We start from the raw sequence: 27,071 nt of genomic DNA, 5'->3' as shown, positions 1-27,071 counted from the left end.
TGATGTGGTTGATTGAAAGTATGGAAACACACTTATCACCAAAGAGATACAAAATATTCTAAATCTGTGCATGTATTTAAAATACTATTTGTGTTATTTTCCATGTTTGGTCGCTCCTTTCAAGTGCAATAAATAATCTCTGGAGGTCCAACAGCATGGCAGATTTTTAGAGTGTATGTTTCCTTTAACTGTCTGCTGTGTTTCATATTAGATTAAGTCTCCCACAGTAGGTTGTTGCAGCTTTCTTTCATGCTTAAGCTGCGGGAGGTTCAGTTCGTTGTCTTTAGTTTTTTGTCTCCTCGGGTCCTGCGCTGAAGTCGCCGTGCTGGGATGCATATTTGCTCGGATAAAGTATGCAGCCTCCCTGACCGACCGACGTGCTCACTGGACAAACAAAGACCGCAGCCTTGCTGTTGTTACCAGGGCGTTATTTGGATTCCTGCTCAACAGGCTGCTTCACTCGGTGAGTCTGTGTGTGAGTGTGTGTGTGTGTGTGTGTGTGTGTGTGTGTGTGTGTGTGTGTGTGAAAGAGAGAGGGAGACAGAGACCGGCTGCGTTCCTGGAAATGCCACTCCATTGGTCAGAACACCATAGCAACATAGTTCCACCTATGACAAGGGAGCAGCCAGTGGTTTTGAAGGGGCGACGTGAAGCAGAAAAGCTGCATGTGGGGGGGTGGAGGCTAGTTTTGGGTGGGGGGGGGGTTAAGTCTGGGGTCTGTTTTGCCCTGAGGCTCCAAACTCAAATTGAGATTCCACAACATGTTCAACCTGTTGTGTTGTCTGCATCAGTCACTACAGAAGAAGCTTTCTCTCGACTTTCTCCGTTCGCCCCTCGTAGTTCGGTGCCTCTCTGTAGTTACATTTACTTGAAGATGGCACGAGTTCTTGAATCCTCTCATAATGAACTTAGATAGTTTATTTACATACTTAAAAACTGTCTCATTTTAAAATATCCTTACATTGCCTTTTAGCAAAAAGAAGTTAGGAATAATAATGGATTCACTTGCAATTTCATACATCCTGCTCAGGATGGCGTGCTAGTGGCTTTCACACATTTGTGGGCGGCTGTGGCTCATTTGGTAGAGTCGGTCGTCGGGGGTTCGATCCCCAGCTCCCGCAGCAACATGTCCCACGTGTCCTTGGGCGAGACACTTAGCCTCAAGTTGCTCCCACTGCTTCGTATAAATGTGTATGAATGGATTAGTCACTTCACATAACAACCTCTGCCATCAGGATCGAATGGGTAGGTGTGACCTGAGTAGTCAGAAGAATAGAAAAGTGCTGTACAAGCACAAGTACGTTTACCATTTACACTTTTTCTTATGGGTTTCAGTTTTTTCTCTCATTCCTAACCCTAACCCAAGGGGGATAATGGATTTGAAGTGTCTAAAACTGTAAATTCTGGTTGGTGTTTTTTGTTTTGGATTTAGAAAATTTTAAAAAAAATCAGAGAATCGAAAAAAGAACTTTGAGTTTTCTGTTGTGTCTTTCATCACTAGAAGTTACACTGATTTACACGACTAAAAAAGACGCCGTGTAGTTTTGCACACGGCACTTTAGAGCTTCAGAAAAATCTACACAACAAAACTGAGATCAACCATCAGCATTAAGATAATGACCACCTCTGCAATTGAACGCATGCAATTCAGAAGTTCCACCATCGACTTCTACATCTTCACTTTTTGTTGACGTGGTCAGAAAGGTGATAATTCCACTTTACATTTATTATAGAAGTCGTAGTTGGTGGTAGTGAACTGGAGTGCATTACAGTGGAAGGTGGTACAAATATTTTGCAAACCCCCTGATCAAATACGAGGGGGGCAAAACACGAGGAACATATTTAAATATAAAGCACTGCAGTACAAAACCCACTACGACTTCAATAACCAAAAAAATATTGGATTGCACAGGTGGACACGTGTTATGGCTGATCGGTGTTAACTTTCTTTGCAGTCAGGCTCATTTTGTACTTCAACATAACACCCTGCAACCTTTCACGTCTGTGCTGTCAAATGTCTTTTTTTGCAGACTTTTAAATTAAACTATTTGGGCGACTATGTGGAAACAAAGACTAAGATCGTTTCATTGAACATATGCATAACCATTTGGATTTCATAACCCCACACACCGAGAAAAACAATCAAAAGAACAGAGGATACTGTGAGAAAAATATATGCACAGTTTATTCATAGATGCTAATAGGTGAGGCACACAAAATAATTCCAATCAATAACGTATTAGCTGTGAGTGGGACCATGTTTTTTTTTTTTTCTCCTTTTCCATTGGATATTAGATACAACAGTCAGTCATGGACAGAAACCTGCATGCAGGCTGGTTATTCTTGCTACAATGGACTATATGAAGAAGTATTCGCTGAAGGTAAAACAACCATTATATAAAGTTTTCTCTGAAGCCTACATGGGACACTGGAGGCAAAAAAAAACAACAAAAAAAAAACAGGCCCAGCTGCTGCGGTGCCCAAACAACACAAACCTTATTGATAATCCACGTATGGAAATAAACAAGAGGAATTCCAGTGAGTACTACAGGATAACAAATTAGAACATAAATATTTTGAACTGCTGCTTTTTTTTCATGGCTTTCTAAGACCTGCTCGGGCTCATTTTTTTTTCTTTTCTTCTTCTTTTAACATCTACAAATCACTGTACAAAACTGTTTCCAGAACATTCTGTGAAAGGCCAGTTTCACAAAGGACGAAATGATCAGTCATATTTACATTTGGCTTCGGAGTCACTGTAACACATACGTATGATGCACACAAGAACAAAAGGCACTGTGACAAATGTCAAAACGTAAAAAAAAAAAAAAAAAAAGGTTCTCAAAGTAAGCACAAGGAGAAACACTGGGGCGTCCGTTCAGGAGAAGAAAATCACTCACTTTGTTGGTAAATCCCATTACTATTGAGTTGTGTCAGACTGTGTGATTTACGATTAATCTAAACTAATCTTCATTATGCAATGCTGTCTAACAAGGACTGTGTGTGAGCACAGACTACAGGACGCCTGCACTCATCTCCCCAACTAGAACTCCAGCACCCCCTCAGGAACGGGAGTTTTGTTCTCTAACTCTGTTTGTTTGGTTAAATAAATATGAATTGTGTTGTTAACAGTATACAGCACCATGTACCCATGAATGAACCAGGGATGTGAACCATTAGATGATTAAATAATCAAACATCATCTCCCTCACTTGTCAGCACCAGAATTAAACGAATTATTAATATGTTTTGATCAATTTAGGGGCCAACAATGCCGATCAAATGTTGTGTCGAAGCTGTAATGCAGCTGCCAGCCACTAGCCGCCGCTGTAGCTCTGGTTAATGGCTACTGTGTAGTTCTCTACAACCTGGATGTAAACCAGCACAGAGGACGGATGGCATCTTGTAGCGCAGAGCAGTATGGCAGTATTTTCATCTAGAAAGTGGAGATAAAGTCGTATGTTCAACTTGCATATAACCAATCCACCAGAGCAATGCGTAACCAGCAAAGGCATGTGGAAGTTATCCTGCGAGCAGAACCGAACGCTAGCGGCGCTAACAACGCTAACGCTAACTACACTCTGCAAACCAAATATTTGACATTGTTTACCCACAGACTCTGTGATCCAGTGTTTAGTCGTGTCCAACACATTTTGCTCACTCCTTTCCGAGCGTTTTCCTACCGTTATACAAGTCAACTAGTCTGAATTTAAATTAGCATCTAATCCACTTTGAAATAAGTTGCCAAACAACATCCCTTGGTAGAATAAATATGACAGAAAAAGGTGCAACAGTGAAAGCCCGCAGGTGACGTCATATTTTCTGTAAATATATCAGACGCTAAAAGTTAGCTGCACATTGAGATACCACACAGCGTTTACTTTGCAAACTTAGATGACACAGAGGGAGGTTATGTCTTATTAGCCTGTTCTCAGTGGGTAAATGTCTTACTTGTTGTTTAATAAATACACACAATACATGGTCAAACATGAAACTTTGGTAAGTGTGTTACAGAAATATGAATGCCGTCCATATTTTCTTTTTTTTAACTGCAGCATCAGTAGTCGATAAGAGTGTGTTTTAGTGATTTTGTCCGTGTAACAACAAAAAACAGCAGAAACTTCACAGATCACTACTTTGATAATCAGTCCGTAGCAGGATACTGAAAGTGGACGCCTAGCTTGATGCTAGGCTCTCATGCATGTAGCATTAGCACAAACAGGTGGGTAGGTTCACAGTATCTCCAAAGGACCCATCCACAGTGTATTGACATTGTTGTTCTTTCTCATTCATACAATAAAACATCTTCGGCTTCACTCACACATTTTCCACCGTCAGGTTAGCCGTCACTTTAGCGAGTAGAGCAGTTCAGCCGTGTGGCAGAGCGACAGAGGGTGAGCCGAGGAAAAGTACTGACAGCACAACCAGTCCTCTAGCTCTGCATTTCTTTCCGGCTCCAGTGAACGTTCTGCGAACTTCATCATCAGCAGCGCTCGTTTCACATCCAGCCAGTTGAGCAGCCCCTCGTGTCGGGATCCGCCGACAAAGCCTCCCCCCCGGTGTCCGTGTCGCTCCCACTGCTGCTCCATCAGGTCCTTCCTGGGGCCCCACAGCAGGCTCTGGAGAATGCGCTTGGCCTCCTGGATGTGGATGCGTTTGATGGGGTCGGGTTGGAGCAGCAGCTGGGCGAGCCTCTGGAGGCCGGCTGAGTAAAGGGAAGCAGAGGGGATTTGAGGCAAGTCCTCACAGCGGTAGTCTTGTTCCCTTAGAGCTGGACTAACTTCAAATGGATTTGGTTGGTGGAGGAGCTCGTAGATCAAGATTCCTGTCTGGAACTCGTCGAATTTTCGGTACTGGGCCGCTGAGACGATCTCAGGCGCCAATCTTGCGTGGTCGCGTTTGATGCGAGGATCGACAGTGATCGATGCAGCGTCCTCGGAGGAGCGACGCTTAGCTTTAGCAAAGTTGCTGATGAGGAGGCGGGGAAGGTGACGTGCAGTGTCCACACTGTTACTGGTGTTATTGTCAGCGGTTTGTTGGGGGAGCTGGGACGACTTTCGCTGATGGGGAACCAACAAAAGATTTTCCAGGCAGAGGTCTCGGTGTGTGACCCCGTGCTCTTTCAGGTGCTCCAGGCCGTTGCAGAGCTGCAGGAGGAGGAAACACACTCGGCGTTCGTACACCTCTGGCTGGGTTTTATGGAACGCCTGCCACTCCCGGACAAAGTCAGCTGCCGTCTGTTGAGGGATCTCTGAGGTGATGACCACCACCCGCTCTCGGTCTGCCTGCTGAGGCTGCGATGAAGCAGGTGTGTTGGCCGCGGAGACTTCTTCTGAAGGCAGCATGCTCTGAGGGACACAAGCGAGGAAGTGGCCGCAGTCCTGCTGCAGGTTGAAGTGAGGCGGCAAGCTCTGCTGCACTGACAGACTGTAGAGGTGGCCCTGTTTGGCCTCCATGGACGGACTCTTACAGATCTGGAGAGGTAGGACAGTGGGAGGAGGAGGAGGAGGAGGAAGCAAAAGAGAAGAAAGGGACAGATGGGGGGGGGAGAAGAAGAATTCCACACGGAGAGACAGGAAGGGAAAGGAGCCAAGAAACACAAGAAAGGGATTTTTGTTAGGAAGACTCCAAGGTAAAAGCCAGTACAGTTCCTGCTCCTGTTCAAGTGAAATCAATGTCTTTGATGTAGTTTGAAACCTGTACTTTAACTGAGTAAATGCAAAAAACTTCCTTTAGAAATCTTTAAAAAAAACATACGGTGATATTTGGGTTTGCTCTCAGTGTGTTACAGGAAACAGAATTACAAAAACAACTATTTTTTAGTATTTCGGCATAGTGTCAGTCAGCAACACACTGTATTGGGCTACGCCTAGATGTTAATCCATAACATTGTTTATACAGATGATGTGACGCTACATAGTTTGTATTATGCCCATGTATAAGAAAGAATTTGGTTATATAACACACATGATAATACAAGCCGGGGCTGCTTTTTCAATTAATCATATAATGCAAGCACAGCTATATATTCCAATTTAAAAAACCCTTTAAAAGGAACATGGTCATAGCCTTTAAAACACATCAACATATGAGTAAAGAGGTTAACTGTGGACTACATTTTGTGACATTTGAGCAAAGGAATTAACTGTGCCCACTTTTATTTAATAAAATTACCTCTTAGCGTGTTTCTCAGATTCTACATGGTATTTTCTGAAACCCCTGGGCTGTATTTGGTTAGGTGTGAATGTGTATGTGTGGCCTTGCAGCAGGAGTCGGTCTGACTGTAAATCTCGCCTGGAATCCAAAGATTAATTGGGCCTTGAGATATTACACAAGAGTGTTGGCACACACACACCCCGTGGCACTCACTGTACAAACAGCCGCTGCTTTGTACAGCACATGACTTCTGGACAAAGGTCAACCAGACCAAATCCACACCCTTCTTCTTCCTGGTTGTTTACACTACATTCCCTGGAGGTTTATTCTGAAGTGGGGCCATCCCATGTCTATCCTAAGAACAAGCCAGACCTACGCCCTGTTTTAATCTCCTCGTTCTTTAAACGGTCAAATCCCTTCTTAAAAGATCAATTTACAACACAAACTATACACCTTATTTCTTTAACAATGTTAAAAATGGTTCTGGGACAGCTTCAAGTTACTCTCTTGACAACAAACACAATCAGTACAACAGATTAGTCTTCTTCTTCTTCATGCAACTATCATCCAAACACTGAATCTAACCTGCCTTACAATCCAATAACATCTGTTGTACCTTGTGTTTAAAATCACAGCTTGCCAAAAAATAATGAAAGGATTCAAAATTCAATAAAAAAAAGAGAATTAAATCAATTAAAAAGTCTCAGTCCCAAACTGAGAGACATATGGGCGAATGACGTGTAAAGAATTTGACTTAATACTGTTCATCCTCTAAAGAATTTTCCCAAAGAAGTCAGTTTTCTAAAAGCCAACCAACATATTTATATTAATGTAATTACTTCAGCTTCTCCTGTAAGTGGCAAAGTCTTCCATTTGAGTTCAGAATTCAAACAAGGAACCTATTCACAAGGGACTCACAGATAATGATGCTTGTGTTAATTAGGCTTAACCTTTATATTTTAATTTCATCTCATTTATAGAAGCCAGAAAACTTTTCTTACACAGTCAGAGCTAAAATTAGAGCTCATGTTCACCAAACATTTAAAATTGCTGCTGCTTCGTATTTTCAGGGTTTTTAGATATCGGGGATGAGTTTTTTTGTGAAGCAATATCAAGAAACAAAATGCATTAGTCACATAGGTTAGAGCTATCATGAAATAGTTCTTTAAGAATGTGACTAAAAAAAGATACAGTTAGACAAAATGAAATGTTTTTAAACTAAGCTTTCTTTTTGGGGCTTACCTTCACAGCGTAGGAGTTGCTGGTGTCGGAGGCGCAGGCAGCAGAGTAGTACACAGCATCTCCTGCGTTGCAGCTCGGTTTGTTAGAAGTGAGCCTGAACAGGGACCAGTTACTCTCTTCAAACCTCAGCGGGTTCCTCTGGGAGCGTGTGAAGTGATCCTCACATTTCAATGCCAATCGCCGCAGAGACTCAGCGTACAGGCCTCCCAGTTTGGAGTACACTCCCTCCCTGCTGTCTATGTTACTCAGGAGGGTCTGGAGCTGCAGGCTGGAGCCCAGATTTGGTGCCAGACCTGGTTCTGAGGCTAAGAAGGGCACGCTGAGCTGTGGAGAAGAGGAGCAGGTGATGCTGCTGCGGCAGTGGACGCCCAGACGCCCGTGTGTCTTCATAGGCTCGTCCAGAGTCCGAGATCTGGAGGATCGGCCGAGCACAGCATGACATCGCTCCAGAGACTCATTGGAAGAGAATATAGGTCGCGGATCAACAGGGCTGGACGGTAAACTGGACCGGGAGCTCACGTCAGCAGGTCGGCAAACGTTGCTCTCAGAGCCAGTGAACGGCAGGCGAGGGTAGGCTCGGACAAAGGGTTTTCCGTTTGCACTGTCGGGAGCTGATACGGTGCGGTTGACCATTTTCTTCTCTGGGAGTGGAGGTGGTTGGTTACTTAGGCTGCTGAAGAAAGGCGGGTGAGGAGACGCAGGAGCTGAGGCAGCTGGACTCCTGGTAAATGGAGAGGAACAAGACATCCGAGAAGCATCCCGAGATCCTGGAAGATAGAAAAGAGTGTCATCAGCGTATCTGCAGATCAGTCGCTGAAAACAACAACAAAAAAAAGCACTTAAGGAGTAGTGCAATGGTTGATAACTAAAATCAGGATTAGCATAGCATCACTTACATCATGGAAACAGAGAAAAGAAGCTAGCATAGCTCTGCTCTAAATCTTCTTACCACCTTCTTTTTATATAACTTTGTCTCGCAAGATAAAATGTGTTAACTAATTAGCTTCAGAGGTGCATTAGGTCTTTATGCTAGGCTTAGCTAACTGGCTGGTTGTTGCTGTTGTTCCATATTAAACATACACTACAATACAATACCCTATTGTCCCCAAGAGGGAAATTTGTGGCCACAACCTTGCACAGTTGGTACACAGATATCCACATATACACATCGGGAAATATTGTTTTAATTTAGACAGACACAAATGCAGATTGAGTCAAAAAATAATGACAGAACCCTACTTGACATCTTGTTTCTATTCTCCACGCCTCAAAGTACTGAGCGCATCATAAAGCCCTGTGACAGCTGTGAAGTTGATTTATTCACCACAGCCCTTCTGTCACTGCCTACTGCTTTGCCTTCCTACAACCACATACCTCTTATCCTCAAAAGATCTGGAATCTTCCACAATCCTGGATTCAAGGTGACACTCAAAACATCTTCCATCCAATTATTATCCATTTGTCAATTAAAGACTACAAGTTGGAGCTTCACATCGCTACTAGAGGAGACAGATACTGAGATAATTGTGCGGTGCAGTCTTCAATAGCTGCTTTCTTAAAAGGGGGGTAGACTGTAAAGAAAAAAAAAATACTCTGTAGGATGTAGCCAAGCCCTTTTTCCCTCGTTATCAGAGTCCATAATTATCTCTTCAAACAACATTGGCCAGGAAGTTTCAGCGATTACAAGCGTCTGAGCGTCGCAGAGGTTTAAAGCTGTCGTATGGACGAGGACAATCATTTCTAAACTGAGAATGCAGGCCACTCATTCCAAAACACGTCTCAGGTTTTGATGATTGTGGAAATCTAAAGCTCAGCGGGGAAAATGAGCACCAGGTCAAAACAAACTACAAGAAAAGAGGAAGAGATAAACTGACAGGCAGCTGCTGCTTCTTTTCCTCTTTTCACCGCTGCTGCACAGTTTCACTCTGGACAAAGTTCATCTTCATACTTGAAAATAATATAAACTGCCAGAAAGGAAAGGCATCTAACATGCAGGGAAACGTATCACAACTATGGGCGTTCACACATTTGTAACATCTGTAGCAAAAGAAGCTAACTTTCTGCATTTATCTGAGACTCTATACACTAACCTTTATCAGCCACGTAGGATGATTGGACCCCTTGTGCTTTTTTAAAATTGAAGCCTGCACCTCTCAAATGTTTGAATAAGTCTCCTTTGAACGAGTGAGCAGTACGTACCAGTGTCAGTAGTCAGGTTGTCGGTGGAGGCGGTGGGTAAACTGGCACTGCCCAGCCCCCGTAGAGAGGAAGTAGGACTCTCTGCTGACCCTTGTTGGCTGCAGCGGTCCAGCTCCATGTTGCTGCCACTCATCACACCACACACTCTGTAACAGAGAGAGGGAGAAATGAACATGATGGGACAAAAAACACAACAAGCTTTCAAGTGATTTTTTCCCCCTTCAATTGCAGTCACCTGTTTGCAACTTTTTTTTAAAAAACATTAGGAAGCAAGCTTTTCTTTTTGTGTGCGTCTGTTTATGGATGTGGAACCACTACACTTCCCCTCGAAGTTCTCTTATCAGCACTACTTATTACCAAATAGTTTGTGTGAAAGAGCACACATGTTTTTCATAAATGACGAACAAGAACCGTCAGCAGTTGTTTCACTTCCTTGTCAAAGTGGAGAGCTTCTTTATTTGGTGCTGATTTCAAACTGCAATAAACAAATTTCACATCTGTGAAAGATGAACTGTTTGAGCATCTCTGACCCTTTATATGAGACATGAACTTTTCTTTAACTGCAGCTATGGCATGGCTTTAACTGGGTGATTGCTCTTTGAGTTTCTCTTTGAGTTAGTTACTTTGAAGGGGGGCTCCAACATAGTTGCACAAAACATTTGAGGACTATTTCTACATTTGTAAAATGAAGTTGTTTGAAGCTTTTTGTGGCTCCAGAGGACGAAGCGCAAAGCATTTCAAATCGTCTAAAGTGATGTTACATGAGTCTGGGACAGTTAAGGGAATACAAGTTTGAATTCTGACAATGAATACCCCTGCTCAAGGCTACTGGCTCGAGGCTACTATACATACTACTTTTAAAACCAACTCTAATTTGTTACTGAACTGTTTGAAACCAAGTTGAATTTGAAGCTTCTGTGTTTTTAGCCAGTTATCAAACTGACTGAAACAAAAACAAACTCTACTTAAAGATGACCAGGACATAACCTGTGAAGAAATAAGAGGTACTGCTTTTTTCATACAGAGTGCCCCAAACTGACACAAATCCAAAGTTTCTCAGAGGAGATTTAAGGTAATCTATTAGCCAGGATTTGAGAACAAAGCATACATAATGCATAAAAGATTAAACCTCAGGTTCAGATACACTGATTTAATCTTCAGAGTAAGAGAATCGAGCCAAACACAGAAAACAACTAACACACCCCTTACTTATAATGTTCACTTTCTATTTTCTGGAGAAAGAGATTTCAATCCTAACATTAGCATGTGAGCATACTACGCAACGGACAACATGTGGAGGGGACATAAAGTATGCAAACTGTATGTTACCTACACTGCAAAATCTGTCTAAAGCTCGCTATTGTTAGCTCACATTTGCCACATTTAAGTTTGCATGCATACAAGACCAAGTCAGTTGATCATGTCATTTCTAAGATCTGCCTCCCGTTGTTTCGTGTCAATGAAGTCTAAAAATAAAAAGGCATACAACTCTACAAATATGTTTTTTTTTAACCAGAAGCAAAACCTTTTGTAGTCATGACTAATGCACTGCTTTTTCATAAAGAGTATTTCTTTTATAAAGAGCACATTTTAAGATTAATTTTTTTAATCTACGAGAGAAAGAAAGCTTGCATTCCATCTTCATCAGTTTGCCTTGATGGCCTCTTATGATGCCAGTGAAAAATGCATGAGCAGACTTCATAATCAAGGTGACCAATTAGCTTGAGTGACAGCCTTTCACTTGTCTCATTAGACTCGCTAATGGCTCAGGGAAACGGGGTCCAACCCCATCCCTTCATCTCTCTTCCCTCCCTTCCATCACAAAATGACTCTTCTCTCCATTCATCTGCCGGCCTCTGACTTCTATTTCACCATAAATCAGCACAACAAACAGATGAGGAGGGGAAAAGGAGAGGAGCACAGGAGAGGAGACAAAGGGTTAGGTATTCTCTTTGGGCACTTAGCTAAAGGATCATTTTACAGACCAAAGAGCAGTGATGAAAGGCAGTGGAAATGCTGAGGCAGAGGAGAAAGTGTAATGGCTGCAGGGATTAGGAGTGTATGCGTGTGCCTTTGCACGTCTCACTCTAGATCTCGCAGATTTGTACCCAAAACATGAGATTTTCCTTCCTTGGTGAAAGAGCGTCATTGCTTCTGTCCTGCGGGAGGATGTGCATGCATGGATGAGCCTTAGAGCAAGGGCGACCTTAAGAAAAAAAACTTGACTTTGATTAGGACAGCATGCAAGATCCCTGGAGGCATTTAGGGCTGCAATTAACCAGGCATTGTCCTCATTATTCACTCCATTCAAAATGAATTGATGTATTTCTTGGCCTTTTAAATGTTTCCTAAAAGTGGAAAACGCAAACCATATTTCTCTAAATGTCTACTTTTTGCTAGATTACCAAAAAATATTCAGTTTGTTTTAAAGGTCACATATTCTCCTCCTTTTCAACCAGTTAAAATAAGTCTCAGAGCTCTTCAAAACATGTGTGTGAAGTTTCTTGTTCTAAATCCACTCTGATCCTGTATTTGATCATGTCTATAAACCCCTCTATTTCAGCGCTGCTCAGAACAGACTGTTTCTGTGTCTGTAGCTTTAAATATGTAAATGAGCTGTGTCTGACCACGCCCCCCTCTCTGGAAGGGCTCGGGTGTCCCGTGCTCTCTCGCTCCATGTCCTATTGTTTACGGTGAGAAGGCAGACTCAGAGGGCAGAACAAACACCCACCTGGGGGAGGAGTTACTGGCCTTTGTGATGTCACAAAGGGAAAATCTCCAAACGGCCTGTTCGAGCACACATTTTCTGAAAAGTGGAGCAGGAATAAGACGGAGCAGACGGACTTTTCTCATAATTGGGGATGTCAATAGACAGACAGGGACACATATTAGTGTTAGAAAAACATGGTGAAGGGTATTTTGCATAATATGTGACCTTTAGTATATAACAAGGGAAAAGCACAAAAATCCCAGATTATTAGGATTTAATCTCTCTCCCTGATATGCACAATTTCAGCCTAATCATCTATTAATAAACTTATTAATTGCCTCAAAGTAGGTTTAATCTGTTTTTTCCACTAACACAAAGTCTACATGAGATATCACGATCGACCCAGTGAACTCGTTGGTCAAAGTTTCTGTTCTGCAATCAACCCCTGCAACGACAGCAACCCAGATTTGGAGTGTAAACAATCACGCTACGGTAAGAAACACAGCGGATCTGTTGACATGCACACCCTCCCCTGACATGTGTGCGGTATTAATAAAGCTGTGTGAGGGAGTTTTTAAAAGGGATCAGACTGGGGTTACAGCTAAGTAGCCACAGATAGCACAGTGTGACAGCGTAAAATGAGACCCAGAATAAACGGCAGTGTTGTTGTTGTTGTGGTGGATCAAGTTTGCAAAACTGGTTCCCCTTCTCCCTAATTTAACTCCCTCGCTGTTGTAAATATATACAATTGTCATCTGAGAGTACTGAATGTCCATTTTGTAATGAGCTTAAATACAAAGACACACAGAACGCACAGTCAATGTGCATGGAAATGGATGCATCACAGACCAAAGAAATTGAAGCAGGTTATGAAATGTACAGAGATTAAAAACTGCAACACAACTCACTCACTACCAACGACTGTATGATGACTCGTAATCCACGGGGAGAAGCATGCAGACACAGATTGAATTTGGGTGAAGGTGGTATATAGAGCACACCTTCATAATCTAATGCTGCCTTTTAGTTGACATGCATCAAACACAATCTTTCAAAAGCTTACTATGTGTCACAATAAAGCACAAAGAAGAAGGGCGTTCATTGGTTCTGTCCTGTGATAGTAGGATAGTAACCATGGCTATATGGCCTTATAAAGCACGTCTTTGAAACAAAGCTCCATTAATGTTTGACACCGGTCCTCGTTATCTTCCTCAAAACTCCTCCAGCCTTTCCCCTGTTATCTCCTCCGTCAGCTATCTCCGACCCTCATTCATTACAGCCCACTTTCATTTATTTGCACCGCATCACGCAGAGAAGCAGCAGACATTGTTCTTAATCAATTTCACTTCTAATCCTCTTAATCTTACATCTAATTTAATCTCACCATCAGGATACGATCCAATAAAAGAATAAGATAATTAAGGTAGGGAAGGATTAGAAGACAAAAGGGCAAAAAGTTTTTCCAAATGCCATCTGTCGCTCTGCATGGTGCACATCTGAATCTTAACTACTGAGCTCCCGATAGAGTTTGAAAACAAGCAGAGGCCTGTGCGTACCTATAAAAGCTCTGTGGTTTGTTACCTAGTTCCTGTAACATAATACACTCAGCGCCCAGCTTCCTGTTCGCAGAAAAAGCATCAACACTTCCCTTCAAAAGACTATTAATATATGTTTCATCAATTCTACTCTCTAACTGAGGATTAGAAACTTTACTTTGATACGTTTCTAGTAGAAATCAAACGATATCAATATCTGTTTTGATACAAGGGCAGCCAATATTAGGTCGTTTCTTGTTTCAGATTTGCAAGAAATGCAGGCAAACTGCAACAGCAATTAAATGTTGCATGCATGTCAAAAAAGTTTAAGTACTGGTTGCTGGACAAAAAAACATCCAAACATAGAAAAAGTACTGAGCAAGCACACCAGAAGCAATTCAATTGAATTTAATGGAATATCACATGTAACGTTTCGGGCCCTCGCTCTTCATCAGACAATTAGATAGACAGATACTAACATTACCTTCACACCTTTAAGAAAAGTCCAGAGCACTTGAAAACATCAACTTGTGACACTGAATGACCACAGCTGCTCTCGGTCTCGCTCCATCAACTTTGAGTTCAAATACGCCTGGGATCTGTAGTTTTTTCTTCTTCTTTGGAACGTTTTGATACAATCGATCTTTAAAAAAAATTGAAGATTGCATTGTTTAAAACACGAGGCATCAAAACTATCAAAGTACCAATAATGTAGACAACCTTACTGAGGACACAAGTAAAAGACTCCATCAGGTGCCTACCTCATGCTGGAGAGGTCCTTGTGAAAAGCAAAAAATACTCCTGGATCAGACCGGTGTCCCTCTAAAGCCCCTCCATGTGTAGTAACAGAACCCTGTCTCCACTCGAGTCATATGTGTATTTAAAGTGTGTCTCAGCAGGAAAAGCAGTGCTCAGAATTAAATCCACCATATCTCATATATAGTGTTCACTCGTTGACCTACACGTTGTATTTTAGAGCAGTTCTAGGTCGGTCAGGCAGCAACAAGATGCTATCTGTTCTGCAGCACAGAAGGGATCGGGGATGGCTGTGAGGAGGGAGGGGCAGCACGTCTTGGAACGGTAGTTTAGCGAGCAAAAGGCAATTCACATCCAAGTCAAACTCAGTGGACTCCAATCCACATGGCTGATCTATAAATTCTACTTCTATTGGTGGCCACTGACTGCCAGACTGGGACACTTTGGGAGTTGCCAGGGGCAACAATCTGTTCACCAGAGCCCCTCCCCTCTGGCAAACCTTCGCTGACCAATCGACACACCTTCGCATGTTAAAGAGCACTTACATTCAAACTCGTGCACATGCACAGGCACACACCTCTTACGTCGACACATGAGGTGGAGGTCGACCTGTCAGGAGGGGAAATTTGGTGTTTTCCTCTGTGGTCACGGATTCTAGGAGGCAGAGCTTTCAAACCATCTGTGGCTTTTAAATGATTCAGCACATAAAATGCTGCTTCCCAGGGAGCAAGTGCACGTGTGTTTGTGTCCAGTATTATGATTATTTTCCATTCTTTGCTCATTCAACATTCCTCTTTCTGCCAATAATACATTTTTGATTGCTTTGCAGATTTATTTTAGACGTAAATCCCAAAGGAGCTTTGTCACTGAGTTTTCAGTGCTTGCCTGGTGACCGGGGACACTTGTTGATAAAACACATTAAACCCAAAGATAAACTTGGAACACCAGTAAGCCACAACTGTCGCTGGCTGGCTTGAGGCGTGTTCCCACATGTGTCTCAACAAGGTGTATTTTTATCAGCGCAGAATGTCAACAATGTCATAACAGGAGAGATGGGTGCATACTAGAATTACCACAGACATAAGGGGCCGTTGAAATGTGATCAGCAAACTGTGTTTTTCACAGTAAAACACTCCCACTCGGCTTCTGCTGACTCCGGCCGCTTAACATCTGTTGGGTCTTGAGGAAGTCACGGCTGTGTGCTACACTTCATCACCACGTCTCCGACAAAAGCAAAGTTCATTTTGGAGACTTCATTTGATGTTTTAATAACTGCAACACAAGGTCCCTTCTCTGTTTCTTCTTTCAGTAGCTGACTCAGACAGTGGAGTGTATTCTTAGGCTCGCTCATGCAGACTCAGGCTAAAGCACATGTTCCAATGTTGCTGCTACCAAACAACTATTTAGGTTGTGTAGGTCAAATGACTGAGACTTAAATAAATACTGAAAATGCATCAACATGGATATCCTATGGGAGATGGAATTAGATACTTTTATCAAGACTTGCAAATAATAAGGTTCAATTCATCAACAATTTGTATAAATAAATGATTTAAAGCAAAACCGGTTAAAAAATGATTTTTTTTTTCTCCCAGAAGATGCATCTGAATGTCTTGTGATGACCGCTTTGTCCCTGCGTGACAATATCAATGGAACAAGGCCTGTTTTTTTTTTTTGGTTTCCTTTTACAGTTCTGCCTATTGTCCTGCAGCCAAAACAAATTTACAGCAATGTGACACAGCAGGGGGACTGTTTAACAGACCCACTTTCTGTGTTAATTAGAATTGAAAAAGTCACATTACAAGCGTGAATAGAACAAGGCACGCATTGAGGACTATGCCGGAACAGTTTGAATGATCACAAGGCTCAAGAATGGAGGCTGATTCAAGGAAGAATAATGATGCTCTGAAAGGAGAAGGCACAGTAAGATTCGCACAGACGACTGCACTAAGATGCATGTGTGTGCTCATAACACACTGGCAGTAAGCTTATATTCCATAAGGTGCCCCAAGACTATTTATAGTTTTCCATCTGAGAGCAAAACATGTTTCTGCATTTAAGCTAAGCGTGTTATGTAAGTGCTAAATTATAGAATATAATGAAACCCCAGTGCCATGTCTGAATTACAGTTGCATCAATTTTAATGCAAGTTGCGGAAGGAGACTGGGGGCACAGGCACGCAATATGTGTTACAATGAGTCGTTTTCCTCTAATAAATGCACAGCATAGCATACATGTTCCTGCAAGTATGTACTACGGTGTGTTATTAAACCACTGTAAGATCTTTTTACTGCAGTTTCCTTATCTTGAGCAATATTCAGAACCAACGCTTCCTCAATATCGTTGGTCTACATTCTGGGATTTTCCCTTGTACAGCATAAAGATCAGTATGAGAAATGAAGAAACATTGTAGGGGATCTTTATGGAAGATGTTATCAGATAAGTTGGAAACAAAAAAAGTTATGAGGCATAAAATTGAAGTCTCAATCTAGGACAATGACTTAAAAATAACTAATCTGAATTAGTTGTTAATTTTTTTTTAACTTAAATTCGATCGATTTAAATTTATACCACTTTGTTTGTATGGTCCCAATTACCATTTCTTCATATTGTAGGCTGAATCCCTTGTGGAATTTCCCCATTGGTCAAAACTGAATAAGCAATGTCATGACCCCAGATCTGAGCTAAAACTGATTTAACTGTGATATTTCACAGAAAACCTGAAAACAAGACAAAAATGATTGACACATGTTTCTGTTACATTCATCAACTACAGCCCCCCGCTTGATACAGTTCAAGTGTTGTGAACAGTTGAGGGGTTAATAATGAATTTAAAAAAGCCAAACAAAGAGATCTTTGACGGTCTTACCTGTGCAGTTTCTTAGGTGGGGGAGGTGGGGGATTGGGTTCATTGTTGGCAGCTCCCTTCCCTGCTGCCAACAGTTCTGATGAGCTGCCATGCAACGGTTGCCTGGCCGGCATGCTCCCGTTCTCCTTGCCCTCTTCCTCTGCACCGGCGCCTTCAGTCTCCCCCTGACAAGCACCATTGTTGGGGGCAGATGGGGGGGCCGTGCCTGGCTCTGTCATCGGAGGGGGGCTGCTGTGGGCCTTCCAGTCCTTGGCCTCCTTCCAGACAGCAGCACCATTGACCAGGCCTGTCACCCGAGAGGTTGTCCCAGGGCTGGCAGCCAGCTTCTTCTTGTCTCCTTCTTTTCGCTCTCTTTCCTCCTCCTCCTCTTCTTCCTCAATTCGACAGTTCCAGCCAGAATTGTGGTGGTGGTGCTTGTGCCAGCGTTCGGATGCTGCTGCACTGGGGCTCTCGGTGTGGACTTTGAAGTGGCCCTCTATGGCAGAGACCAGGAAAAGCATGGGGAGTTCTGGGAGGGGAACTGGAGACGAGATGGACGGTGAGAGGCTGGAGGTTCCAAGTCTTGGGAGTTCTGGAAGAGGGACTGGAGAGGACATGGACGATGAAAGGCTGGAGGTGCCCAGTTTGGGGGAACGGCTTGTCCTTTTCGGAGGAATGGGCGGGCTGGACGAAGGCCGAGGGTGGAAAGTTGGGGAATGGCTGACTTCTGTAGCCAAAGAAGGTGCGCTGTGGCTAGGACTGGGCCATTGGAAGGCAGGGCTGCTGGGGTTTTTATGAGCCGTGGGGCTGAAGTGGCATTGGGTGCTGATGGCTGAATCTGGACTACTCAGGTAGAAAGTCCTGTTGTTCTCCTCTGTGTGAGTGGCCATTACAGTAATGGTGGCCCGTTGAGTTTCTCCTGAAAGCTCAGAGCACATGGACAAGTTCTTAGTCTGGTTGGGAGACTCTGGATTGGATTGTACTCCATTGGATTGCACTCCATTTCCCAGCGGCCTGCGCTTTTTCTTGGTGCTCTCGGCATAAATGGGTTCCGAGTTTGGCTTACCCTCAGGAGAACTTGGAGCCGACTCAAAACTACCCATGTTTGACGGGCTTTTGGGGCTCCCAGTGCGGACTAGTTTACCTCCAGGACCCTCTGCCCCCGGGAGTGAGTCTGTACTACTTCGATAAGAACAAGTGGAGTCTGATAGGCTTGTCTGTTCATACAGGACGGGAGGAGAATGAAGGGACGGTGGGAGATTGTGACTGGTGGTGTCCACACTTATGGCAGTGATCGAGGAAGTGCTGGATGTCTTTGTTGTTACTGTAGAAGTACTTCCACTGCTGATACCATTGACATGAACAGTGGCAGGATTGGAAGGGACAATATCCACAGGAAAAGGTATCTCAACGGATGCCTGACTGGACTCCTGATGATTTGCCTTGGCAGAAACACCAATTCCATTGTAAGTGCTCTTGGTTCTTGTTGTGTTTGTATTCAGCTGCCTACAATTGTCTCCATTGGCGTTCTTCTTCAAACTCTGAGAACTCCTACCCTCCTCCTGGGTGACAAAGATGTTGCTGATGATCATGGAGTCTTTGGGCATGTTGGGGGATAAAGAAGCCAGAGAGAAGCAGTTGTTGTAGTCCTTCTTTGTTTCAGGGCTCTTAAGAACCGCCTCTCTATGGGCCTTGTTGCAGCCATTGCTGTCAATGTAAAGAGACGACAGGTCCAAGAGTTTCTTCAGGCCCAACCGCTCAACCGGGCTCTTTGTGTGCTCCTGTAACACAAAAAAATAGCACAAATTAAATAAAAGATACTCTTCAGGCAGTAATGAAATCCTCGGTTTATTACAGGAAAGGCACATTTAGGAGAATCACCTGCTCGATATTCATGTTTACATCGGTCATTGACTCGTTGGTGTCAAGGCTCATCATAGTGGGTTTGACAGCAATGGTTGGTTTGCTGTAGGGTGAAGGCGCTGTTACTCCAGCTTCTTCATCACCTCCCAGGCTGCTCTTCAAACAAGCGGCTGGCACACTGCCCCCCAAGCTGCCGACAGCCTTGTGGTGCGCACTGAGCGGGTGGAAGCAGTTCTTACAAGAGCCGGGTTTCCACACGTGTTCTGCAAAGTCACTGCACGCTGACATCTTTGGATTGCTAAATCAGGGTTTGGTCAGAAGGGGCTGTAGACTGATCTGGCAGCAACGAGATGAACTGTCATGGCTGGCCCAAGCAAGGTTGCAACGTCACAAGAAGTTGATCAAAAGGCAGTATGTTGAGAAAGGATAAAGAAGAAAGAAAGAATATTGTTAGAAGAAAAAGAGTATTTATGCATAATAGTCATAAAAATAACCACACGTCTTTGTAACCAAGTAATACCAAGAACCTTGGCTTTTCCCATCAGCTTCATAATTCCCTCTCCCATACTTAACGAATAACACAAATTAGAGAATCAAAAAGAGACGGATCAGGGATGCATCAATCAGAAAAACAGGATTTATATCTTCAAGTTTTCAGCTCTTTACATAAGTTGTCAAAATGTAATCTACTTATGAAATCTCTGTTTTCTTAATCATTGATCGATGTACAAGAGCTTTAAAAATAAATAAATACATATCTTTAGTCATTTCTTAACCCTGATTCCAATACCTAGACTAGCTTAATGGCCGCTTGTGAATAACAACCCATCTCTTTGAATTTAATAACATAATATTGGCAAAAAACAAGGACTGCTGACACCCTCTGCCAGCACCACGCTCTTTATGTTTGTTATTTTCACGGGATAATTTACCTGAACTGGTAAATTGGGGGTCAAATAGTTATTGAATCCGATTCTGTGCACTGAGTGGCACACTCACAACAACCTCATACCGCTTTGAAGGACGTCAAATTCTAAAGCTAACGGACATAAAAAAGATTTTGTTATTCTCACACAACGAGATTAAAAGATTTGGAATATAAGAAAGTTAGTAAAGGTGTGGGAAATAGAAGCCCTAGTTGATGTTTTGCCTTCTTTTTTAGGGGATGTGTGTTTTTCGAGGTGTCTAAAAAGAATACGCAATTAAAAAAAGTATTACTTCTAATTGTTTTGACAGTGGTGAGGGTGTCAAGTGTTTTTAAGCTCAGAGAAGACCCCAGTTAAGATTTAAGTGTCATCTGCGGATGTAACTTTAGATGACCTGCAGTCTGCTGTGCTACTTGTTCCCATGGCCTCCTAAATTAGAGGGTATGTGGTTTCTGTTCAACCAAAGGCCCTGCCGGTGTGAGCCGTGTGACATAAAAGCCCTCCGGGGTCCTCCGCAGCCCCCAACACGCTAGAAGAAGACGGAGGAGCCTCAAGCGTCCCGGAGGTCGGTATGTCAGGAATGTCTAAAGGCGCAAGTCTCACAAGGGTGAATCTAACACTCACGACAACCTCCCTCCCCCCCCCCCTCTGCACACACACACACACACACACACACACACACACACAAACCTCCCACTCCACATGTGTCCTCCTCCTCCTCTCACAAACAAACTGACCCACACACACACACCTCCTTCCTCTCCCTCTGTGTGTGCTGTTTAACTGGACTGACAGTGAGAAGATCAACACCATTTCAGAGAGATCACTTGTTTCCTTGCATCTGGGTGTTCCTCTTTATTGTCTTTAATTGCCTTTCAACAAGGTGCTGCGATGACTCAGAGCAACATTAGCCCCCCTCATCTACACTCATTAACTGCAAAAACATTTGAAAAACTGAAAAATTGAGCATAAAGGTTTGTGAATAATCCCCGTCTTAAGTCAATGTAAAGCTGTCTATGTAGCCACAGGGATTTCTTTTTTTTTACCACAAATCTTACATTTATTTAACAATCAAAAAATACCACAACAGAAGATAAGGAATGCTAAAGACATATTGAGACTTCTGGTAATTCATGGCACCAGTAACACCCTTGCGATCTACTAATCCTATAAGCGTGAAGAGATTTCCTGTTGGCAAAGATAATACATGTTTACATTTTTCTTTGTTCTGTCTGACTCAGGTCGGGCAGGAAAGCACCCACTAGCTCACTGTTTGTTTAACCGTTCCTGCGACAACAGAGGAAACCAAGACTTGCTCAACATCTCGTGGCATTGTGCATGAGTCATATGAAGCGATGACTGATCAGAGACACACAGATCATTACACTTACAGACCTGCTGTTTTAGAAGAAAAAAAAAAAAAGACTCACTGGCAAGTCCAGAAAACGGCTAGGGGGGAGGTTATGGTTCAATTGAGAAATATCAATGCATAGACGATGTGTTTAGTGTCCGGGAGACACTTTGTCATTTCCATTTTCCCAGAAGGGAATCATAAAAAACTAAATAAGGGGATCGGATCGGAGGTTTATCTAAAATACACAAGGCAGTAAAGAAATCCCAAGTACTTTAAAGCCAAGTACCAAGTCATATTTTTTATGAAAGAGTCGCCGTGAGCTAACAACAGAGAGCATTCTCTATATTGTATAAATGTATTAAAAGCTGCACATGTGTTTGTGCAAATGAGACAGTGTGCAGGAATCTGTAATTCCAATAATTGTTGTTGCCATGGTATCAAACCAGGTATGGATATTTCTTTTCTGGAATCATGTTGAAGTTCAAAAATCTGGATAAACATACTGTACAAGTACAAGTGAATACAGACACTGATCTCAACAGGCACCTTATTTTCAGCTCCTCTCGCTCTTGTTTACATGTTCATGCCCTTTTTGTTTGAACAGAGATAGACCCTGCTGTCTACATTCCCCACACCTTCACAAGCTCAAGGTTCAATATTTCTCACTTGTAAGGACACACACACACACACACTCATGCCAGATGTTCAGCCATATGACACATTTCAAAACCTATACCTTCAAAATAAAAGAGAGGGTATGAAAGACATATCATGAGCGTGTTACAAGTTGGTACCTGGGGGGGGGGGGGGGGGGGGGGAAGCAGTGCAAGAGATAATGAGGTGAGGGCGAGTGTTGTTTTGATGTTAAATTTACAGTTTTCAGCAAAACAAGCCACACCTCCCCCCTGACCTCTGCCCATACAGTGCACATCACACACACGTGCCTGGCCACTAGATGTCCCAAAAGGCACATTCAATTTCACTGACAAAATAAAAACTTAAGAGGGACTCTAAACATGCCATCTTTTTAGTCTAAAAGCCAAAAAAAACCACATGTCGGATTCATACAAAAATAGGGTAGTTATTAGCTTGACGCTGTAACAGGCTGTAATGCATTGAAGAATGCAGCCAGGCAACAATGTCAGACAGGGTGGCTGCAGTTTAAATAGCCCAAAGATATGGTAACCAGGAGGAGTAATTAAGGTAAATGTTAGAGGGCTTATCAACTGTCAACAGCTGGTAAAACTGCACTTTGTGTGGATCCCTCTGCAGCAGCAGTCACGTTTGACCCCCCCCCCCCCCCCCTACTAAACACAGGGGCAAATCTAATCCTTCTTATGTTTGCAATAATTCCAGGTATATAGGCCAGTTCAAACATACTCCTCTGTGTAAGCATTGTTAATGTTTTTTGCTGATGTCAAAAATAACAGGCTAGCTTCTTCACTCTAATTAGGTTCAAATATTGGGGAAATTACTCCACTCATTCAGAATCTAAATATTAGAAAAACCCATAGCCTATCTAGTATTACGGTGAAATAACCAGGTCAAATCAGTGTTTAGTCACCCACTTTGAAACCAAATTCTTTACGAGCAACATTTGTCACGGCTGCCTCACTCACACAGCTCATTCATTCCGGGGGGCACAACCTGTTTTTTCGATACTCGGGAGGGATTTCCGCCAAAACTTGTGAACTTCTGGCAAAAAAATCTGAAAACTTACACATTAAAAACCATTCTTAAGCACCTGTTTTAACTCATAGGGTTGTCGATACTCCTCGTGTGTCTTTCTTTTTTCAAACCTCCGTTTGAAGGTCTGATAAATGAAGGTTTGGGTAAGAGACACTTGTTTGCCTAACTAGTGGCTTAATGAAGGAGAAAATGCAATATGTCCTCTCGCACTGAGGGAACTGACAACAATGGCTTTTTTTTTTTTTTTTTTTTTTTTTTTTAGTACCTGCATTAAAACCACTTATCGGAAATGTAACTATGGCAACTTGGCGCGACGTAGCCTTCATAAGTAGCCAAAAACCAGCAACAAAAATTAGGTGAGTAGAGTATGAAGAGGGGGGGGGGGGTAAGAAAAGCTACATTATAACGTGCTAAAGTAGCCAAGGTTATCTCGTACCCACTGCCTGCTTACCTGCTTGGACTTAATTCCTCCCTGGCAACACAAAACGTCTCCAGAAAAAAATACACACACACAAAAAAAAAAACCAGGTGTAATTGTAGCTGCTGTTGTTATTCCAGGACGAGCAGATATCCGTCGTTCCTCATGTATCCCACATGCGACAGGTTAATAACCGAGGAGGAGACAAGTGTGGTGCTGCTTCTGCTGCTGCAGGCTTGTGCTGCTGCTACTACTACTACTGCTGCTGTTGCTGTGTGCAGAGGTGGAGTGTTGAGGCGGAGCAGGAGGAGTCCTCTGCAGCAGCGGCGGCAGCAGCAGCAGCAGCAGCGGCGGCGGCGTGGAGAGAGCACAAGGAGGTGGGAGGAGCTCCTAGAAACCAAACATGCAGTCTGGCCAGTAGCCACACTCACACATTCTCATTAAGGCTTTTGTCCTGCTGGCTGTCATTAGGGATGTTCCCATAGCATACCGCTCTTTCCTTTCCGACACTAGAATTTGAGATACTTAAATACCTCATCTGTCTCTCCATACTCTCGTAATCTGTTCTGCACTCAAGTTCACTTCGTTTGTCCGTCTACTCGCCGTTATATTGAATAGTTTCTGCTGATAACATGTCTACACCCCTGCACTTTAACATATGTATCACTGATTGCACAGCTCCCTATGTCAATACTGTCCATTTACAACTCTGTTTTTGCACATTTACATTTATCTACAGCAAAGTATGTTGTAATATTTTCATATTTAAGACTAGTAATGCTTAGTTAAATCCTGGTTGTATATATTCACATTCTTAGTTCTGATATTTTTTTAGTACTTATTTACTTTGTATTCAATATTATATTATGTTTAGATTTGCTAATATTGTGTGTTTGGACAACCTGCTGCTGTAACGCCACAATTTCCCAGTTTGGGATCAGTAAAGTAATTCTGTTCTATTCTACCAGTAGGAGACTTGCAAACGTTTGCTGTGTCCTTCTAACTCTAGGCCTGCATGAATACCCTTTTGTATTAATCATAATTTTAGTTGGTTTGACAGTCAGTCATATGGGGAAAACAACAATACAGTAAGGATACGATTTGTTTCACTTCACAAATATTGTTTCAGGTAAAAAGTTACAAGATGCCCTTTACACACAGATTCTGCAACAGCACAGTAACTTTAGGCTTTCGCACAAAACCAACAGGCTCCATCACATTGAAGACTCAGAGTATGAACTCATTTATGCATTACAGTTGTAAAGAGGTGCAGCGTGTATGAAACAAGCAGTCTGAGCTTCACGTTCACAGGCAGGTGCTGTTTGCATAAAAAGTTCTGCCTTGTTGACATGTACTCGAATGGTGAGGGGGTAACAGTCCTGTTTTTCAACTGGCTGTGTAAAAGGGGATTGTTTTTTTAAAATTCTGTTTTAATAACCATGTTAGTTTGTTTCGAAGGGCCGGAATTTCTCACTCATGGACCAGGATGTACAGCTTAGTTCATTAGCTCGATGCTAACACATTATGGAAATTGCAATTAACGGGCTAACAGATTTAGCAACACAATCACTTTTAATTTAACAAACAATCTGCTAAATTAGTTTCTTAGCATCTTCACTTTCCATAACACTAAAATTGTGTCATTAGTCAAAAGTAAGTGGCCTGTAAGTGCAATGATCAACAAATCAAAGGGCGTGCTATAACATCTGTCAGGGAATATAAGAGGATGCTACAGTGCTTGAGCTGTGAAAATTAGTCCATGTAGAGATTTTGTGTGTTCGTTTCGGTCACTACTCTAGGTTCTACCAAAATTAAAACGATCTGTTTAAGATATTAAAAGAATAATTTATAATTAGAAGGGGGCGGAGTTTAGCGCATGATAGCATTTATACCAGCCGTCCCTGTTGATTGTTGCGTACAGACTTACATTTGAAGGCAGAATACCTACGTCCAGGTTACGCCTTGGGGTGCAGCGTGCAATGCACAGTTGCAAACGGTTGCAAAGTCCTGCCGACCCCTGTTCTGCCATTGGAATAGTGACAGAGGCATAATCTGGGGGGGGGGGGGGGGGGGGGGACGAGCTGGCAATATGTAATGTTTGAGCTGGCGAGGTGGAACAGCATGCCTGATGGTGTGTGTAAGTGGAGCTCCAGCTGTTTCCTCACATGTCGTATAGCTCTTGCACTCCTCTCGGTGTTCCACAACGCCGTAGTGCAGTGTGAATTCATGCACTGGAATCACCAATATTACACTGTCACAGATGCAAAGTGTAAGTACAAGGGCGGGCGGAACTTTGTTACGGCGCTGCAGTCTGAAAGCAGCTGATATCAGAACAAATCTATAGCCATCTTGCAGATCTTCTTATTAACACATCCCAGATTTCATTGCAGCAACTTTAATTCTTAGCAGAATTAAGGAGCGACTGCTTAAGGCCAGAAATAATGCAAAAAAAAAAAAAAGCAAACCCCTTTTTCTTCCCCAAAAGCAATCAGTCTTGATCAGCGGCCCTTTGATGTGGAGAAGGTAGATGTTTACAAGCTTTTCCTGGTTTATGCAGGCCCCTTCCCCACTGCTACCCCCCGGACTGCCCCTGCTCCTGCTCCTGTTCATCATGCCCGGGGTGACAGAGTGATAGAAAAAACACTGGCCCTGATACTGAGCCAGGCGGGACCCCCTGCTGGTTTCCATTACCGGCAGCAAAAGGAGAGGCAGAGCTCACAGAGTGACAAACACAGCCGCTGTGCTGGATAAAGGCAGTCATCCATAGAGATTAACCTTTTGACTGAGCATCTTCCTTGTGTCTTACTGAGGAATAACACTGGAACAAGGAGTTATCTGTTGGCTTTTTTGACTTATTTAAACAGAGTACCTTCAGACCCTTTTGTGCATTTGTGTCCTTTATTAAACACTTCCCTTTGAATTTCTTCATTTCTTATTTCTTTCTATAGACCCTTGAGAGATGGTTAATTATATATCACCTCAAAAAATGAGAAAAAAAACACATGATTTGGTCAGTTTGCCCTCCAAATCTAGTAGCCGCCCCCTGTCCACTCCTTGTGTGAAAGTACACATCCATGCACATGAATCAGTTGGACGCAGAACCGACCGGTTTCCTGAACCTGACGCTAAGATTTATAGCTGGCCTGAGACAATCAGCATAAGTGGCAAAGCAGAGACTGGATCCAGGAAAAAGTGATATCTTTTTACAGGGCCACCTGTTGAATCTGGAAAGAGTCACAATCCCATCGAGAGGATTACGAGTTTGTAGCATCGTATCTATTTTTGGCAGTGTGGAGCATGTAATAATTCGGCTAATGGGGTATTTCAAATAGCTTGTGCTTTGTGGAAAAAAAAAATTGGGAGAGAAGCAACTAG

The 27,071-nt window shown here is 42.8% G+C and overlaps 1 protein-coding gene across 3 annotated transcripts; it reads right to left on the bottom strand.

Annotated features, from left to right (window-relative positions):
• Positions 1 to 2,158: 2,158 nt before the first annotated feature.
• LOC132992560 (inactive tyrosine-protein kinase PRAG1-like) lies at positions 2,159 to 24,000 on the bottom strand. 3 transcript variants are annotated; one of them, XR_009676347.1, is made up of 7 exons: positions 23,730 to 24,000; positions 19,328 to 19,673; positions 17,468 to 19,227; positions 9,598 to 9,743; positions 7,399 to 8,165; positions 3,071 to 5,474; positions 2,159 to 3,035 (listed from the first exon to the last, which is right to left on the bottom strand). XR_009676347.1 is itself a non-coding variant. In XM_061061957.1 (6 exons), the coding sequence occupies exons 2-6, from the start codon at positions 19,595 to 19,597 to the stop codon at positions 4,347 to 4,349; spliced, it is 4,071 nt and encodes a 1,356-aa protein (XP_060917940.1). In that variant the 5' UTR covers positions 19,598 to 19,673; positions 23,730 to 24,000; the 3' UTR covers positions 2,159 to 4,346. The 3 variants fall into 3 exon arrangements, 2 of the variants coding, with proteins under 2 accessions (XP_060917940.1, XP_060917941.1); XM_061061957.1 differs by having other exon boundaries at positions 2,159 to 5,474; XM_061061958.1 differs by lacking the exon at positions 19,328 to 19,673 and having other exon boundaries at positions 2,159 to 5,474; positions 23,730 to 23,998.
• Between the last annotated feature and the right edge of the window lie 3,071 nt (positions 24,001 to 27,071).

This window comes from Labrus mixtus, chromosome 17, assembly GCF_963584025.1.
Source record: "Labrus mixtus chromosome 17, fLabMix1.1, whole genome shotgun sequence".
Lineage (NCBI taxonomy): Eukaryota > Metazoa > Chordata > Actinopteri > Labriformes > Labridae > Labrus > Labrus mixtus.
The sequence above is the reverse complement of the archived record's forward strand: the minus strand, read 5'-3'. Positions and strand labels throughout refer to the sequence as shown.

Coding starts and splice junctions, on each gene's coding strand:
- LOC132992560 (XM_061061957.1), bottom strand. CDS start 19,597: ATGTCAGCGTGCAGTGACTTTGCAGAACACGTGTGGAAACCCGGCTCT. Junction 19,228..19,327: donor TAAACATGAATATCGAGCAG/GTGATTCTCCTA, acceptor TTTGTGTTACAG/GAGCACACAAAGAGCCCGGT. Junction 8,166..9,597: donor CAACCTGACTACTGACACTG/GTACGTACTGCT, acceptor TCTATCTTCCAG/GATCTCGGGATGCTTCTCGG.